At 39.3% G+C, this 16,915-nt stretch overlaps 1 protein-coding gene across 1 annotated transcript in view; it reads left to right on the top strand.

The window, feature by feature from the left end:
• LOC128864833 (kinesin-like protein CG14535) overlaps positions 1-16,472 on the top strand; it is a 33,927-nt gene extending 17,455 nt beyond the window's left edge. The window contains exons 2-13 of the mRNA XM_054104591.1: positions 1,717-1,891; positions 2,388-2,597; positions 2,733-2,826; positions 3,022-3,225; positions 7,366-7,560; positions 7,742-7,962; positions 8,358-8,487; positions 12,094-12,357; positions 12,507-13,989; positions 14,099-14,206; positions 14,275-14,460; positions 15,126-16,472. Of these exons, the coding sequence (XP_053960566.1) occupies positions 1,717-1,891; positions 2,388-2,597; positions 2,733-2,826; positions 3,022-3,225; positions 7,366-7,560; positions 7,742-7,962; positions 8,358-8,487; positions 12,094-12,357; positions 12,507-13,989; positions 14,099-14,206; positions 14,275-14,460; positions 15,126-15,699 (3,844 nt within the window). The 3' untranslated portion in view covers positions 15,700-16,472. The remainder of the gene's footprint in view (positions 1-1,716; positions 1,892-2,387; positions 2,598-2,732; positions 2,827-3,021; positions 3,226-7,365; positions 7,561-7,741; positions 7,963-8,357; positions 8,488-12,093; positions 12,358-12,506; positions 13,990-14,098; positions 14,207-14,274; positions 14,461-15,125) is intronic.
• Positions 16,473-16,915: the final 443 nt, after the last annotated feature.

The following is a 16,915-nucleotide window of genomic DNA, read 5'->3' as shown; positions in this document are numbered from 1 at the left end:
AAAGAAATATGGACCAATGATTCCCTCTGCCCATAGAGCACACCAAACAGTGACTTTTTGAGGATGTAACGGCGTCTCAGCAATGGCTTGTGGATTATGTTCACTCCAAATGCGACAATTTTGCTTATTGACATACCCATTCAACCAAAAGTGAGCTTCATCGCTGAACAAAATTTTCTTGTGAAAATCGGGATCGGTGGCCATCTCGTTTTGGGCCCATTCACCGAACGTGCGACGCGCTTGATGGTCGTTCGGCTTCAATTCTTGCACGAGTTGGATTTTGTAAGCCCGCAAACCAACCTCCGCAAAATCTTCCATAAAGTGGATGGGCACATCTCCAATTGCTGCGCGCGATGGCGGATGGACTCATTCGGATCTTCTTCGATACTCTGCTCCACAGCAGCAATAGCGTCTTCGGTGCGCACTGTACGACGTCTCTGAGGATGCGTATTATCCACTAGAGCAAACGTGGTGCGAAACCGATCCATGGTTAATCGAATTAGAGACTCTGATGGACGATTATGTCGACCGAATATTGGACGCAGCGCGCGATGCGTCGCGCGAACCGAACCATTATTTTCGTAATAAATTTGCACGATTTGTAAACGTTGTTCAGGTGTAAGTCTATTCATTATGAAATGGCAAACCAAACTGAGCATAAATCAAGTGACAGCTGTCAAAAAGACCATCTACGAAAAAAGTAGTGCCAACTTGAAAACCTAACCTCTAAAAAAACACGCTGAACATTTAATGCTAGTACTGCCAGTGAATAAGACTAGTATTAAGTGGGAAGCCTGCTTTAGAGGCTTCAAACAATCGATTTCTTCGTGGATTTTTTTGGGAAGGAAAGAAATATTCGATTGAAACGAAACTTTCTGGTTTTATTGTTATATATTTCAACAGTCTTCTCAAATTTTTTCATTAAAATATATGTCATATTATGTGTGGTACAAGCATTTTGCCGAGGCGCCTCGAGTGTGCATGTGTCGTGCGGCGGGAAAGATGCAGGTCGCAATTTTCATCTGAAACCAAAAACCCAAAAAGCTTTTATTTTGGTATAGTATATCTTCTAGTTAAACCAAGAAAATTAAACAAAAGGTGAGAAATTCAACAATTTTTCGCTAATTAAAAAAAAAAATAATTTTTTGGAAAAACAAATTCGCTTTAGATTGTTTAAAAAGTGGGTTAATCATAACTTTCTTAAGGTTTTTTAGGTTCAACTAAAAAAGAATTTAATTCCAAATTCAATCAATGTTATCTCGTTTCGACAGGACGTTTAACTTTTTCCCTATCTTTCCCGCCAGTTAGGAAAAATCGTAAAAATAAAAAACCGAGGAATCGCGCGTCAAAGTTTTTGTATATGAAAAATCCGCTCGTATACCTGCTCGACGTGCTCACAATTTCTTCTGAAACTCCGAAAATATTTTGAATTTGCTTCTGAAATTTTGAGGACACATTCTTGGATAGTTTGGGAAGACATTTATGCAAAAACAAAAAAATCGATTTTTTGTAATCTCTCAAGCAGGCTCCCCCTTAACTACTTCATTGAGCTACAAAAACTAAATTTATTTATTATTGTATATTGCGTAATCTAGGATTACATTTCGTAATATTTACTTACATCTGCATATATCCATAACTTTTAAAATGTGTTGTATGAAAAATTTAATTGCAACGAATAATTCTAACAAATTTCTTTAACATTTCTTCATGTAGAGCTGCACAGAAACTTGCACAAACACGCAATTCCACCAAAAGTCGCACCGCCGAGCTGCCAAACGCCAGCACACGAAATGGAGGGTTTTGTGGGGCGCTACAGCGAGCGCCACCACCCATGCCACCGGGCCTGGCACGGCGACTTGCAAACAAGGAAAACTACGGCATCGGCAAGGTGAGTACAACACAACGTAATTTCCCACCCAGCAACCCATACCTGTGTGCACATCCGCATATAAATAAACTCTAGTGCTCGTATAGAATTACCAAAGTTAAGTATTGCATGACGTGCAGTGCCATAAAAACGCGATCCAATTACCGTCTACGATTTACCGCTAATAATCTCGGTCTGTCAACAAAATTGCCAGACATTTTTAAAGGCGGTGTAAATAGTGAAGTACCCATTAGGTGATCAAGGCATAAATCTAATTTAAATTACAATCCGCAGCAATTAAGATCGCAATCAACAAAGCTACTGTTGCAAGTGTCCAACACGAAATGCCGCAAATCATAAGTGAAATGTGGCAGGCACATATATATATACACAGCCGTACATTCAGTAAAAGTGTGCTAGTGTTAGTCATACGAGTATAGTAAATTTACTACCAATTGTTTTCTGTTTTTTGTTGCACATGAAAAAAGTATTTGTTTCTTCGCCAACCATTTTCCAGGTTAAGGTAATGTTGCGTGTCTCGGACGCACACACCGACACCGAGCATCCGCATTTTATGGCGGTCGATAAGAAGAAACGTCAAGTGACGCTGACAGATCCGTCGGCGGCGAGCGCAGTGGCTGCTTCCACTTCGCAGGAACGTGGCCCGATGGTAGCGGCACCGAAAATGTTCGCTTTCGACAGCCTCTTCACGGCGGAGGATCAACAGGTGAGTGCGCTAATCAATGTGAAAGCTTTTAAAGTTGGAGTGAAGCGACGGCGCCGAGCTGGCATATCATTTGACTATTTAAAAGTTTTACTTTAATCTCTTATTCGGCTTTCTCTCTTCTCTTACTGTTCACAGTCCGATATCTGTGCGTCTGCTTTGTCTGAGGTGATACCCGCCGTGCTGGAAGGTTCGGACGGTTGTCTCCTAACGATTGGCTATCCGAATTCCGGTAAGTTTCACATTTTCATTTTGCTTTTTTTTCATTAGTTTTATTTGCGACGGGAAATGTGCAATAAATTCTACATTAATCGTAATCTCAAAATGCTTATCGCACATTTTTCTTACTTTCTCCTATACGACATGTTTCTTGTGTTTTATTGTCTTTTATACTTACATTTTCCGTCGCCTTCTTCGCATTTGGCAGGTCAACCGAAAACGATGTTGGGTGGCGTGAATCCGCCCACCGAATTAGGTGCTATTCCTTGCGCCATTTCGTGGCTCTACAAGGGCATTAATGAGCGACGTCAGAAGAGTGGTGCGCGTTTTTCGGTGCGTGTCAGTGCGCTGGGTGTCAGCGCCACGAAGCCGGACTCAAGTTCGAAGGATTTGTTGGCGGCGCATGCGACTGGTAAGTTTGAGCGAATGGTGGCTGGTCAGTGAATTTACTTTAAATTTTAAAACTAATGGTTCTACTGTAAAGCCACTGCAGTGACATTAGGGATGTCTTATTTTTAACTTTTAATTTTACAGCGATATGCATACGAAGGGCCCTAACGCCCGAAAATAAAATTTTGAGAGAGCGGCTGTTACATTTAGGAAATTAATACAACATTTTTTACCTCTTTTTATGACTAGAGAATCCTAACTTAGTGGTTTTTAAAGGCGCTGATTATGATTGATGTTAGCTTTTTTAAAATGCAAAATGACGCATCCGATGGCCGAATTGAAAAGGATGGTCGTTAAATTATACCAGGGGGCTTTAGGGGCCGCTATAACGAATCTGAAGCTCAAAAAAGCGTATCTAATGTACCTGACAAATTTTGGAAAAATAATAAATATTCTCAAGAAAGTTACGGCCCCAGTGGATACCATTAAACAAATCAAACCATTTAATACCTGGTTTCTTCCGAAGTTTCCCTCAGGATTGCTTTTTCTTCTTCGTGATCGCGCGAAAACCGCTTACGTGTTTTTGACCGAATTTAACAAAGTACGCCAATCGTTTCTTTTTTATGCTAACCGGTGCCAATTGAGCACACAAAGTGAGGCCAAGTCCTTCTCTACCTGATCTTTCCAATGCCTGCCTCTTCCTCTGCTGTTATCCAGTAAATCGAAATATTAGTAATCTTAGGGTCGAAGCCATCTTAACTTATTCTCAAACCTTAAATGGGTAAGAATATAATATTTTTCGATACGAAGGTTGAAGTTTTGATATAATGTAGCCAGTGGGGCAGTGTTGGTAAGCAGAACTGGCGCTATGGGATGAACCAAACGTAATGTTGCGGTGCCGTTAAACTCTTGATATGTGACTATTGTAGTGCTTATTCTTCTACCAAGACTATCAGATGAAGAGGGGAATTAAACAACCTCTGTCTGTCTGCCAATTCATCACTCAAAGTTTCTATAACCTAATAATCTAATATAAAAATATCTAATTTCTAAAAAATAGTAGTTTAACTAAAAGGAAACAGAAACTAATTTGAATAAAAAAATTAAAAAAAAATTTGAAATTTTGTTTTTTTTTTAATTTTTGTTTTTCAAAAAAAAAAGATTTTTTCTCCTTGTGTCTGTAATAGTTTTGAAAGGAAACCTGTGAGGTAAGGATTTTTGTTTTAATCTTGAACCTTAATCTTAATTTTAAGTGTCATTTTCAACAAAACTTGAACCTTTTAATGTTAGCTGACCCCTTCATAGTTAAAAAAAAAAAATAAAACAAATAAAAAATCCGGTGACAAGCTGGATTCAGGTTTATATTGAGATATATGCATTATTCTTGAAAACAGTTCACACGGTGGCCAAAAAGATCAATTGTGATGCTCTGAAAACATTTAGTCCATTCCTATCTTTATAAATTCTCAAACCATTTCGTTCTTACGGCGCATCCAATCAAGCTTTCCAATGAAACTAGACTTAGCATGTTACGTTCCTGAAAAAGTGGCCTACAGAACTCAGATTTTGTATGTTTTTCATCTCTGCAACTCCTGCAGAAATCGATGATGGGAGGTGCTCCAAACCTGAGGCTAATATGACTATTTTTCCCGGGCCCACTTCGCACTGCCGTCAAAAGGTTGCAACGAATATTCGCCTTTGACTGTCTTTCCGCGTTCTTCGTTCATTACAAGCTTACCGAAGAGAACAGGATACTTCACAGATAACCACATTAGGTTGCCTGTTCTGTTCTAACTTCAACTGTTTCCTACCTTCCATGCCTTCCTGAGACCTCGTATGGCATAACACTGCGCGGTCGAAGAAAAAAAGATATCATCAACATTTTTGAACACCTTTAGAGAGCTAGTCGTTGCCGACCTAAAATTTTTGATCGCAGCCTGGCTTTTGCACTTATCTTCCAGATACGTAGTTTCCTTAACGCAAAATCAAAATATATAGCATTTTTCCATTTTGGTTATTTTCCTTATGCTCGGTATGCCTAACCTTTTGTTGCACTTTTGAAACTATTTGTCACTTAAACATAAAATGCAGAAATCTCGTACTAAAATTAGAAAGTGCACTTTGCAAAGATTTTGTGAGATTAAGGGGTTATATACCTTGTGGTCCGGTGAAATTAGCGAAAGTTGGGTTTTTTTTAAAGATATGTAGCAATAATTTTATTGTATAAAAGTTTTTATTATTGGATATTACAATGTTTAAAGAAAAAAAAAAGGCTTTGTTTGTGTAAAAATATTTAAAAATGGCGGAGTTATGGCGTTTTCCCCCAAGACCCTTTTTTTGGAAGAGGCTTGCGGTGGACGCGATTCAAGTCCACCAAGTCAACTGAAATCAAAAAATCGAAAAGATTTCATTAGTATAGGGTTATATCTTCTTAGTGAACGATCAATATATTAAATATTTTGATTTTTGTGAAAATAGGAACATGTTTTTAAAAAACTCCACTTCTACAGTCCTAAAATTGGCATTAAAAAATTCATATCTGCAAAATAAAAATTTATACATAAAAAGTTGATCGTTCACTAAGAGGCGACATCAATTACGAACAATTTAAAAAAAATATTATAAAAATCGGTTGAATACTTTTTTTGCAATCGCGTCCACCGCAAAAGCATTTTTGGAAAAACACGTTTTTGAGATAATCGCGTTTAAAGTTTCAAGCGCCGCATGAGGCCGTACGCTCAGGACGTGACGACGCACAATTTAAAACGCTGTAACTTTCGATCTATTGCTCAGATCTCTATGAAATTTTTGGAAAATGTTCTCAAGGGATTGTACTTTACGATAAAGAAATAAAATTTATTTTGATTTTTTTGAAAAACACAAGGTATATAACCCCTTAAGCAGATTCTCCTGATAAATTTATATAAAACGATGACTGACATATTCGAGTGCGTGCGTGCGTGACTACCATTTGACTGGTCCATTTTTGAAGCCCAATGTACTTATATATGATATAAGAGACTTCAAATAGCAGTCGCTCCTCAGTCAGAAATGGCCATTTTCCGAGTGCATTTCTGTGATGAAAGAGCTTCCCATAAAACTGTCTGCCATTTGGAGGTGGTGTAGAATAGTTGAAAGAGAAGAAGCCCAGTCTAACACATAACATCGTGGTAAATATAATATATTTATTTGTGGTAAAAATAATAGTAGTGTTCACATATGGTAAAGTTTTGTCTATTTACTTAATATATTTAAATTATTTTTTATTTAATTTTTTTTTTTTTTTTTTATTTTTTTTTTATTTATTTTTTTTTTTTTTTGTTAAAATAGGGCTTGTACAAGATCAAACACAAATTCCAAAATTTTCATTAATGTTTCAAACTAATTTAATCAGAATTTTTAGAAAAACTTCGAGTGTGCAGTCTTTAGCCCAATAATAAACATTCCGTCAACAAGAAAAAATTACCAAAAATCAACGCCAATTTTGAGCCAGTTCAAATTGACGAAACATATCGCAGAATTGATTGGGCTTTATATCTGCATCCTTGAAATTTTTCTAAAAACTTTCATTAAAAGTTTGAAATTTTGATGAAAACTTTTTGATTTTTTTTTAATTTTCTACTAAGTTTGAAACTTTAGGTTGCATTTTTTTTGTTACAGTATGAACTATATTTTTATAAATAAATAAAATAAATAAAAATAAAGATAAAAAATACTCAAAACTTTGCAATATGTCGCGCTACTATTATTGTGAATGTTGGTGTATATATAAACTTTATTCCGACTGCCTAACAGCATCTCAAAATCAGAATATTTAGATATAAAATATACTCTTCTGCAAATTTCTGTAAGTTTAGTGTATATTTAAGAAATACAGTTTCTATATTCCTCTCAATTATAATGGTTTAAAAGAAAGAGTGAGAGAGTAGAGTTTCATTAAATTCATTTCACGCCCTCTCCCCTGTGTCCCTCTTTATTATTAGCCGCCACACTCTCAATTTTTTCCTAGATATTAGTGTAAAACTAGTTTTATATGGTACTGTGGCTACTGTGTTAACTTACCCTCAAAGCTTGCCTCCTTTTTAATATCTTAAATTATAAGTCACTAAATTACATTCTTTGTACTTCTTTCCTTGCCCTCTTTCACATAAATGCGCAACAGAATCCGATGACTCGCCGGGTGTGTATTTGCGTGATGACTTTCTTGGCGGACCCACCGAACTGCGTGCCCCCACCGCCGAACGTGCCGCATTGTTCCTAGACGCTGCACTCGCCGGGCGACCACAAGGCGGGCTTGAGCCGGCCATGATATTCACACTCCACGTCTACCAGTACAGTTTGTCGCGCAAGGGCGGAGGTGAGTACATTATCTGTTCAATCTCAAAGCTCACGGCAAAATAATTGGAATTCCAATGTTTTAACTGCAACACCTGCACACACACACTTACACATATGCACAGCTGCACTAAGCACACCGTATGTGTGTAGATATTTCATGCTAAAAATTTAATGCACTTATTTTCATTCAATTCGCACAGTGGCTGGAGGACGTAGTCGTTTACATCTCATCGATTTGGGTGGTTGTGCCAACCGCAACGGTGGACTGCCACTCTCCGGCATCGGCAATATACTACTGGCCATATTGAGTGGACAACGGCATCCGCCGAACAAGGATCATCCATTGACGCCGTTGTTGAAAGATTGTCTGGCGCCGTTGACGTGCCATGTCGCCATAATGGCGCACGTGACGCACACACAGGTGAGTTGACGCTGACAGAGGGTTGATTGGTCGTCTCGTAGCGTTGTGCGTGTGAATGTGTAATAAGAGCTTCACTGCCGGGTAATTGGTATGCTCTTAAGCGGTACTTTCGAGTAGCACTCCAGCTCGGACTATGTCATTGTTGTTTTGAGGCTTAATTGGGCAACAATTCCATAATGGAAGTGACTATTGATGCAATGCTTACTCGCCATCTACTGCGACTGACTGAACGGTTGGTCAATTTATTGCACATTCATAAAATCGCACTTTGCTGTGTCGCAATGAGAATGATAAATGACTTTCAATTTACATTTGCTTTTTTACTAATGTTGTTGTTGTCACGTTTGCTTTTCCATTTGCTCTTTTCGTTCTTTCGTCCTTTCGTTTGCATGCAGTCGCACACGGATGCACTGACGACGATACAACTGGCCTCACGCATACATCGCATGCGTCGGCGTAAGCATCGTTTTCCAATGCCAAGTGACAAAACAGGTGTGGGAGGATTGGCGGCGGGCGTTAATGGAGGTAGGTACTATGGTGCATCACACTCGAAAAGCGACCAACAATCGCCTTGGAAAGATATGTAAATTCTCAGTGCAAATCAGGGAAATTAAAATATGGGTCTTGCACATACACACACAATCTTACATATACGACGTGTTTGCATTTGGATAAATGGCATAAGTTCACTTACGTATGTATGTGGCTGGAGGAAATGTGTCGAAGTGAAAGGATACCCGTTAGCAGAGGTCCTTTAGAGGCCCTGAAAGTGTCTCGTTACTCTTCAAAAGTAGTGTGGAATAGGATAGGATAATATTTAGTAATTTCGAATTCTTAGGCAAAGCGGAGAAACCCTGAATCTTTGCGGTTTTCAAGAAAGTTTAGTGTTGAAGATATCCAGTGTGGTTCAATGGCCCTAAGACCAGTTGTCGATACAAGTTTGGTTAATATTGCAAGCGAAGTCATCCTTTGAAGACTATAACTCCCCACCAGACACCTGAAGCTTTAAAGTTTCAGTGATTAAATGGCTCTAAAATTTGTTAGCTGAGTTAGTTGCTCAAAGTCACAACGCTCAGCATGCATCGTTTGGAGTTCTAGCTTTAGGCATTATGATAAAAGTTCAAGAGGTACTTACAGAATGACTGGGTAAAGAAATATTGAAAACTCTTCTCAAACTAGAAAGAAAAGCGTTACTCTGCTTGTACGCAGTACTGATAAGGGACTGTAATCTGATGCTACATACACAGATTCACCACCGGTATCTGGCTCAGACATACAAAACTAGCCCATGAATATCTAATGACAAATTCGAAATCTACCGCCTGCTTTTTCAACTCAAACACAGCAACCACAATTCGCCACATATTCCAAATGTATCCAAACTAGCCCTCCCACAAAAACCAAATCTTCGGTAACTTAAACCTGTCGAAATTTTCACTTATTAAAAAAAATTTTTTTTTCTCCAAAAAATATTAAACAAAAAAAAAGAAATGTTAATTAAAAGATGTATTTCTATATTTACAATACAAAATAAAATTTAAAAAATTGTAAACAAAAAAATTTTAAGCATAAACATAAAAAAACATTTATGAAGACGAAAACTTTTAACAAAAAAACGAACAAAATAAAAACAATTAAACAACAAACATTAAACAAAAAAAGTTTCAATTAAAAAATTTATTTTTGGGAAAAACAAAGTTTTAAGCAAATGAAATAAAACAAAAAACATTTTTTTCTTAAAAAATTAAATAAAACAAGTGTAAACGAAAAAATTTAGCAAATAAAATAAAACGAAGAAACCTTTTTAAATAAAAAAAAAAAATTTTACCCATTAATTTTTCATTTTTTTCATAAAAATTAAATAAAAAAATTTACCAAAGAAAATTAAAAAATTAAATAAAAAATTTTAAACAAAAAAATTTCACTAATAAAATAAAACAAAACAATTTTTTTAATTGAAAAATTAAAAAAAAAAATAATTTAAAGCAAAAAAATTTAACAAAAAAGAAAAACTTTTTAATTAAAAAATTAATCCAAAAAAAATTTTTGAAATAAAAAAAATATTTTCGTTGGTCTTTATTCTTAATAAAAGTACTTATACGAGTAGTCTAATGGTCTATTTATAAGTTCGTGCGGTTTTACAACACATGGCGTAACTTGATTATTATTCCATCGATCCACATTTCCAAACATTCATTGGAGAGCTACTGTCGTAAGGCACAAACGTCAGTATAAGTTTTTTATTTGAAGCGTAAACAACAATATTTTTAGCACACTTGAAAATGTCGAATTTCGTGCCAAATAATGTGTTTTTGCGGGGAATTCTTCTTCATTATTTTAATATGAAGAAAAAAGCAGCCGAAAGTCATCGTATCTTGGTGGAAGTTTATGGTGAGCATGCTCTATCTGAGCGAACGTGCCAGAAGTGGTTTGCACGCTTTAAAAGTGGTGATTTTGGCTTGGAAGACGAAGAACGCGAGGGTGCGCCGCCAAAGTTCATGGATACCGAATTGGAGGAATTGCTCGATCAAGATCCGGCTCAAACGCAAGAAGAGGTTGCAAAAACTTTGGGAGTTGATCAATCAACCATTTCCAAACGTTTAAAAGCCATGGGAATGATCCGAAAGGTAGGCCATTGGGTGCCGTATGAATTGAAGCCAAGAGACGTTGAACCCCGTTTTATGGCATGCGAACAACTGCTTCAACGGCACAAAAGAAAGGGTTTTTTGCATCGAATTGTGACTGGCGATGAAAAGTGGGTCCATTACGACAATCCAAAACGTCGGGCAACGTATGGATACCCTGGCCATGCTTCAACATCGACGTCGGCGCAGAATATTCATGGCCTGAAGGTTATGCTGTGTATCTGGTGGGACCAGCTGGGTGTTGTGTATTATGAGCTACTGAAACCGAATGAAACGATTACGGGGGATGTCTACCGACGACAATTGATGCGTTTGAGCCGAGCACTGCGAGAAAAACGGCCGCAATACGCCGATAGACACGACAAAGTTATTTTGCAACATGACAATGCTCGGCCACATGTTGCACAAGTGGTCAAAACATACTTAGAAACGCTCAAATGGGATGTCCTACCCCACCCGCCGTATAGTCCAGACCTTGCGCCATCCGATTACTATCTCTTCCGATCGATGCAACATGGCCTGGCTGACCAGCACTTCCGTAATTACGATGAAGTCAAAAAATGGATCGATTCGTGGATTGCGGCAAAACCGACCGAATTTTTCACAAAGGGAATCCGTGAATTGCCAGAAAGATGGGAAAAAGTAGTAGTAAGCGATGGACAATATTTTGAATATTAAATTTGTAACCATTTTACGTCAATAAAGTTTCAAATTTCGAAAAAAACCGCACGAACTTATTCATAGTCCATTAAATTAATTTTAAACCAAAAAAATAGACATAAATTTTTTTTAAATCATAATATACTAAAAAACCATTTTAAGCAAAACAATATTTTAAACAAATAAAATTAAACAAAAAATTTTAACAAGAAAAATTTGTTAACAAGAAAAAAATGGAACGAAAAACAAAAAAATGTTATTAATAAATTAAATCAAAACACGTTTTTTAAATAAAAAAATCTGTTTCCTTGGAAAATTTCCTTTAAGATAACCAGTAAAAAAAGTTAAAAATGGCCAAAATTGTACAATAACTTCGCCCACTTTCTATATACATAGTAGTGATTTTGAAAAATGGGATTTTTCAGCAAATTTCGTTACGCGGAGTTATGATACTGACTGACAGTTCAGATTCTATGCGTAAAATGGCTTTCACTGTATTCGAGGAAACTGTATCCTTTGAGCAAATTAACATAGTATCATATTTAAGAAACCTTAATACCAATATTCAGAAGATATGAGCCGATAATTTCGCCGACTGTCTGCTAAGAAAAGACATTTTACTTCTTTCTTCCAAACTTCCACATTTACCCTTTAACATTAAAAAATATGCACCTGCAAAATATCATAAAGTTAGGAAACTTTTGTCACTACCCCTCTTCTTCGAGTGAATATCATACATATGTTTGCACATAGGAGTATTTCTGCAATACCCACGTCTTCTATTGCCCTGTTTCACTATTTCCTGACCTTGTTTCCTTCCACTTAGGACATCAATCGACTGGCTCATCGGCTGGTTCTGGCGCAGATCCTTCCAGCTCCGAGTTATCTGCAGACACCGTCATTTACATGGGTCCGAGCGACGATGCGACGGATGGCGAACATCCGCCGGTGTATTTGCCCTCGCTAAGCAGTGGCGATAATCGTTGTGTGATGAGCAAAGCGCTGAAAGGTAGTGGACTGGAGAAGCAGCAACAGTCGCCGGCGAAAAGTGGTGCAGCGAGCACACTAAAGAAGTCGGCTGCACAAAAAGGTGGGTGGATAGTGAAAGGGGCGACCACGCAGGTTATGACTGCGTACCCTGCATAGCAGCTGAATTTTTTTTACAAATGTTTTAATTTTGTCTTCTTACTTCTCCCTTCTTTGTTTTACCTCCCGCCGCCTACCATTCTTTTATAGCAGCGCCCCAAAGTCCCACCATTAATGCATCTAGTCGCAATGGCAGCCTTAAACGCGGCCACGTCAATAGTCCAACACCAGCCCAACAAGTGCAACAGCAACAACAACCGCTTCAAGGGGCAACTTCCAACGCCGACCCACAACAACAGTTCTTTTCACCCGTGCACAGCGTTAAATCACTATCGCACTCAGCCTCCTCACCAAAGATAGTTGCAGGCGCTTTGCGCCACACCGGCATGACTGCGATGATGTGTTCGAAAGGCTCGAATGTGCCGTCACCTAAAGGCTCGCCGCTCCGACGCCCAGGCGTGGGTGGTGGCACAAATGTTGTCGCCGCCACTTCCGATGCACTCGACTGTCCCGGCAGTCCAATGCGCAAGATAAGCGAAGAGCAATGGATTGATGGGCCGCGCGTTTCACGCGCCAAGGTGGCTGAGGCGCGTCATTTGATGCGCGAAGTCAATCATGTGAAGCAGTGCGAGACGTGGATCGATGGCCCGAAGTCGCAATCCACCCGTTCACTGACCGCCGGTAATCTGCCTACAGCGCCCTCACAAGTGCAGGGCTATGGCTTCATGGATTCGCATAAGAAATCCATGATACGCCAATGGGTGGAGAACCAGACTTCGCAAGTCTTCCAAACCACATCGGTAGCATCATCGCCCACGCATGGCGTTGCCAACGCCGCTCATCGCGACCAACAAGCGCAGCATCTACGCAATATTACTTACCACATGTCACAGCTCAAGCAGAAGTCACTCGACGCACCGGAGGATTTGTATGCGACAAGCACAAGGCAATTGCCACACCAACAGCGCACTGTACAACAACCACAATTGCAACAGCAACATTCGCTACCCGTTGAGCAGCAGTTTATTTTGTGCGCCAGCGAGGCGGAGTTGGCTCAAGCCATTGCCATGGGTCTTTCAACAGCTGTGAGCACAACGAATGCCTCGGCACCCGCGGAGATACGTGGCTCCAAGGCGTTGTACCATCAACGACAGTCCAGCGCCACCGGCTCGCTCGGGCTTACCCAAACGACGACAAAAGATGAGACTGATTTACATTCGACGCACTCGCACACTGGTTATGGCACCATTTCACAGCAACTACAAGTCGGCACTACGGCGGCATCGGAGCAAGGTGTTGGTGTGAGTGGACACCAAAGCGATCGGCCAGCAGACTGTGATGAGGACCAGGACAGTGGACCCTCGGAGGTGCCGCCAGCGTTGCCGCTAATCGAGCCACTTGGTTCGCGTGAAATTTCGCACGAAAGTCTGCATCGCATACTGTCACGACATGTGTCACGCGAATCGCTCTACCAACAACAACAACGTGAACAGCAACAAGAATTGCGACGCCAAGAGGAGCTGCAACACAATACGCCTTCACGGCAATCATCGCATCACTACTCCCAACACAGCATGGGCATGTCCGATTGTGGGCTGCAGGTGACAGAGGAGGAAATAGCGCGCACAATGGGCGGGTGAGTTATACACATGTGGCTGGGCAGCGTATAAGTACTTACTATGTATTCATAAAATTCATACAACCATATTGTTTCTCCTTCTCTTTTCCTTTTCTCTGCTAAGCAGCGAGCATCCATTGTCCGCGCTGAGTCACATTGACAACATGTCCATTGTGTCGAGCTTCAACATGGCCGGCGATGCGTTTAGCGATTGTGCGATGGGTGAAAGAACGAGGTAAGATATGGGAAGCGTTTCGCTTGAATGCATGATAATACATGTAAATTTTTTCTACTTCCATTTAGGAACCAATTCGATCAATTAGCGCGTTTACGTGAGATCTTCACCTCACAGCTGGCCATGGCCGAAGTGACGCCCGTCTTCCGCAGCGGCTGCGATGTGGGTAGCGTGTATAGTGAACCCGCCTACCGCTTCAATACGGGTCCAGGTAGTGTGTGCAGTGAGCCGCCTTATAGGCCACCAAGCCCGCGGTGAGTACTGAATGGGAGCTGGAAGCTATTGATTTCAGCGATAAATGAGTTAATGTGCGCTAAATGATGCAGACTTTTTTCAGCTCTGTTTATTTAAGTTAACTTTTGATGTTTTCTTGCTCTTATTTTTTTATCATAAATACTTCCCATAATATTCTTTCCTCTCTGGTCTCTTATTGCTGATCCTCTAATATTAATCATTTATATTTTTGTACTTTGTTTCTTGACTAAATTGCTTTGGAACAAATCCGGCAGTATTTTAGTTCTTGGTTGGGCTATGTTCACATAGATCAAATCATAAACTTAGCCAGTCCCAAGGGCAGTCTTCTTACATATATTTTTCTTCTTCTGAGCTCATCGAGCTTCCTTTGTTCCTATACTGTGCTAACTCCGGTTCCGTCCGTTGAATTCTTACCACTTAATCTGAATCAGTAGTATCAGCACCTCTGTTCCTTAATTTATCTTCTCTAACTTCTTTGTTATTTCAGACCTAACTCGGGCCCGCTTACCTTAACCTTCTATTTATTTCACTAACCCTCCTTTTAAGAACGCTTTGATTTCACCTTCATTTACTCTCCTCAAATGGCACATATCTTGTCCCTATTGTTGTAAATCCCTGCTGAATAATCAACATATCTCTCCTCTGTCTATTTTTTCACTTACAGACAACCCTCGCGCAGTCCTAGCCAAGGCAGTCTGCCCAGCCTGAATGGCATCATGCAAATCGCCGGCATGGAACAATATGCTTCTCTGCGCCATCCCGACGGTGCTTCCGATCCGAATTTGCCAAAAGTGGAGAAACCCTTCGTCATGGAACACGAGAACATCTGCGAAGTAGATGAAAAAGCAGCGCTACTCTCACCCTCTAAGCGACCCTCCCTCGAAAAAGAGCATCTGCCAGGCGTCGGTGGCGCCGCCATGCCAACATCCTCTCAAACCCAATTACCATTGCTGCCACTAAATACCTCCTGTGAGGCTTACGACAGCGGTCACGACTCGTCAACGCCACGCACTTCCAAGCATTCGGGCATTTCGCGACGCGCCGAGAGCGGCTATCATAGTGTGGCGACAGCGCGGGATAGCGATGAAAGTAGCTTTACGTCAGGTCTGTCGAAAGAACATCACAATCGCATTACAATGGTGAAGAAGAAGCGTCAGGATAAGGGGCTGTGCAATTGGCTTATGAATCCGTTTACCTGCACATATCCAGAGACTGAAGGCGAGATCAGCGACTTTTGAAGAGCAAAGTAGGCCGGAGGGCGGAACTCGAATTTATTACACGAACAGAGGTAAACCAGTTTAGGGTTCACGAGAGCAGACGTATTGGAAAAGAATATGCAACATACAAAAAAATAAATAAATAAGAACGAAAGTGCGCCAAACCCACCAAGAAATTTTTGCGCGTCGTTAGAAACAATAACATGAAAGCATGCCAAATTTTTTACTTTAATATTAAAATTAGTGTTTCTTTTTTTGGGAGAACCAAAGCCAATGTTTTTATGTGGTAGTTGAAATGGCGACTGAATTTTTAAATTGAAATTATGATAAAACTCAAACGAAAAATATTTTTAAAATGGTAGTACTTATCAAAAACAAAACGTAATAACGCATAATCCATTAGTGAAGTGAAAGCTTTTGTGTAAGTAAGTATTGAATGTGAAGTAATGATGTCTGCTGAATTATAAGCTTTCGCACAGCACACGAAAGCCACGTGAAAGTTGCGTGAATTCGGGTTGTATGCTTTGAGTGCTTTAAAATGTGTGCTCGCAAACCTTTCTGAGGGCTGAAATATTATATTTTGTGTTGAAAGCTTTTTACTCGCTTAAGTGCACGCTGTTTGTGAGCTTTTAAAGGCTAGAGAAATCCATAGTAAAATATTACAAAGCACAAAGCTTTCCGAAATACGATTGTGGGCTACTAATAATAAATAAATTGCATTCGTGAGGATTGTGGGCCGAAACATAAATATGTGAAGTCTTACGCTATTTAAAATTGAAAGTTTAGAGCTATTAAAGGTCATGGTTTCCAAAATGATATAGCGAAAATACCCACGTAATTTCAATTCAATGAATATAAATTAATTATTCCTAAAATCATTAATTTTCTCATAAAAGTAAAAAGCCAGAAGCTTTACAAACAAAGTTTTCAAGCTTTTGAGAAACTTCAACGGTGAAAACTTTATTCAAATTAAATCCTGCGAAACCAAGCATTTATTGGTATGTAAAAGGCTATCCATTTCATGTTGTATGCTTATTATGCTGCTTTTTGTAAGCTGTAAGCGACATAGTTTATGGTTTTCAAATATTGAGTGCAAAAGCTTTTGAAAACCTTTCAAGCTTAGAAGTGAAAATATTTTTTTTGTTAATTTTAAAAAGCGATCACAAAAGCATTTCGAAAATAAATCTACAAACTTTTCAAGCAATAAAAGCACTGAAAAACGATTTGGTTTTGTAAA

This window comes from Anastrepha ludens, chromosome 5 (genome assembly GCF_028408465.1).
Source record: "Anastrepha ludens isolate Willacy chromosome 5, idAnaLude1.1, whole genome shotgun sequence".
Lineage (NCBI taxonomy): Eukaryota > Metazoa > Arthropoda > Insecta > Diptera > Tephritidae > Anastrepha > Anastrepha ludens.
This window is presented reverse-complemented; position numbering and strand designations above follow the sequence as displayed.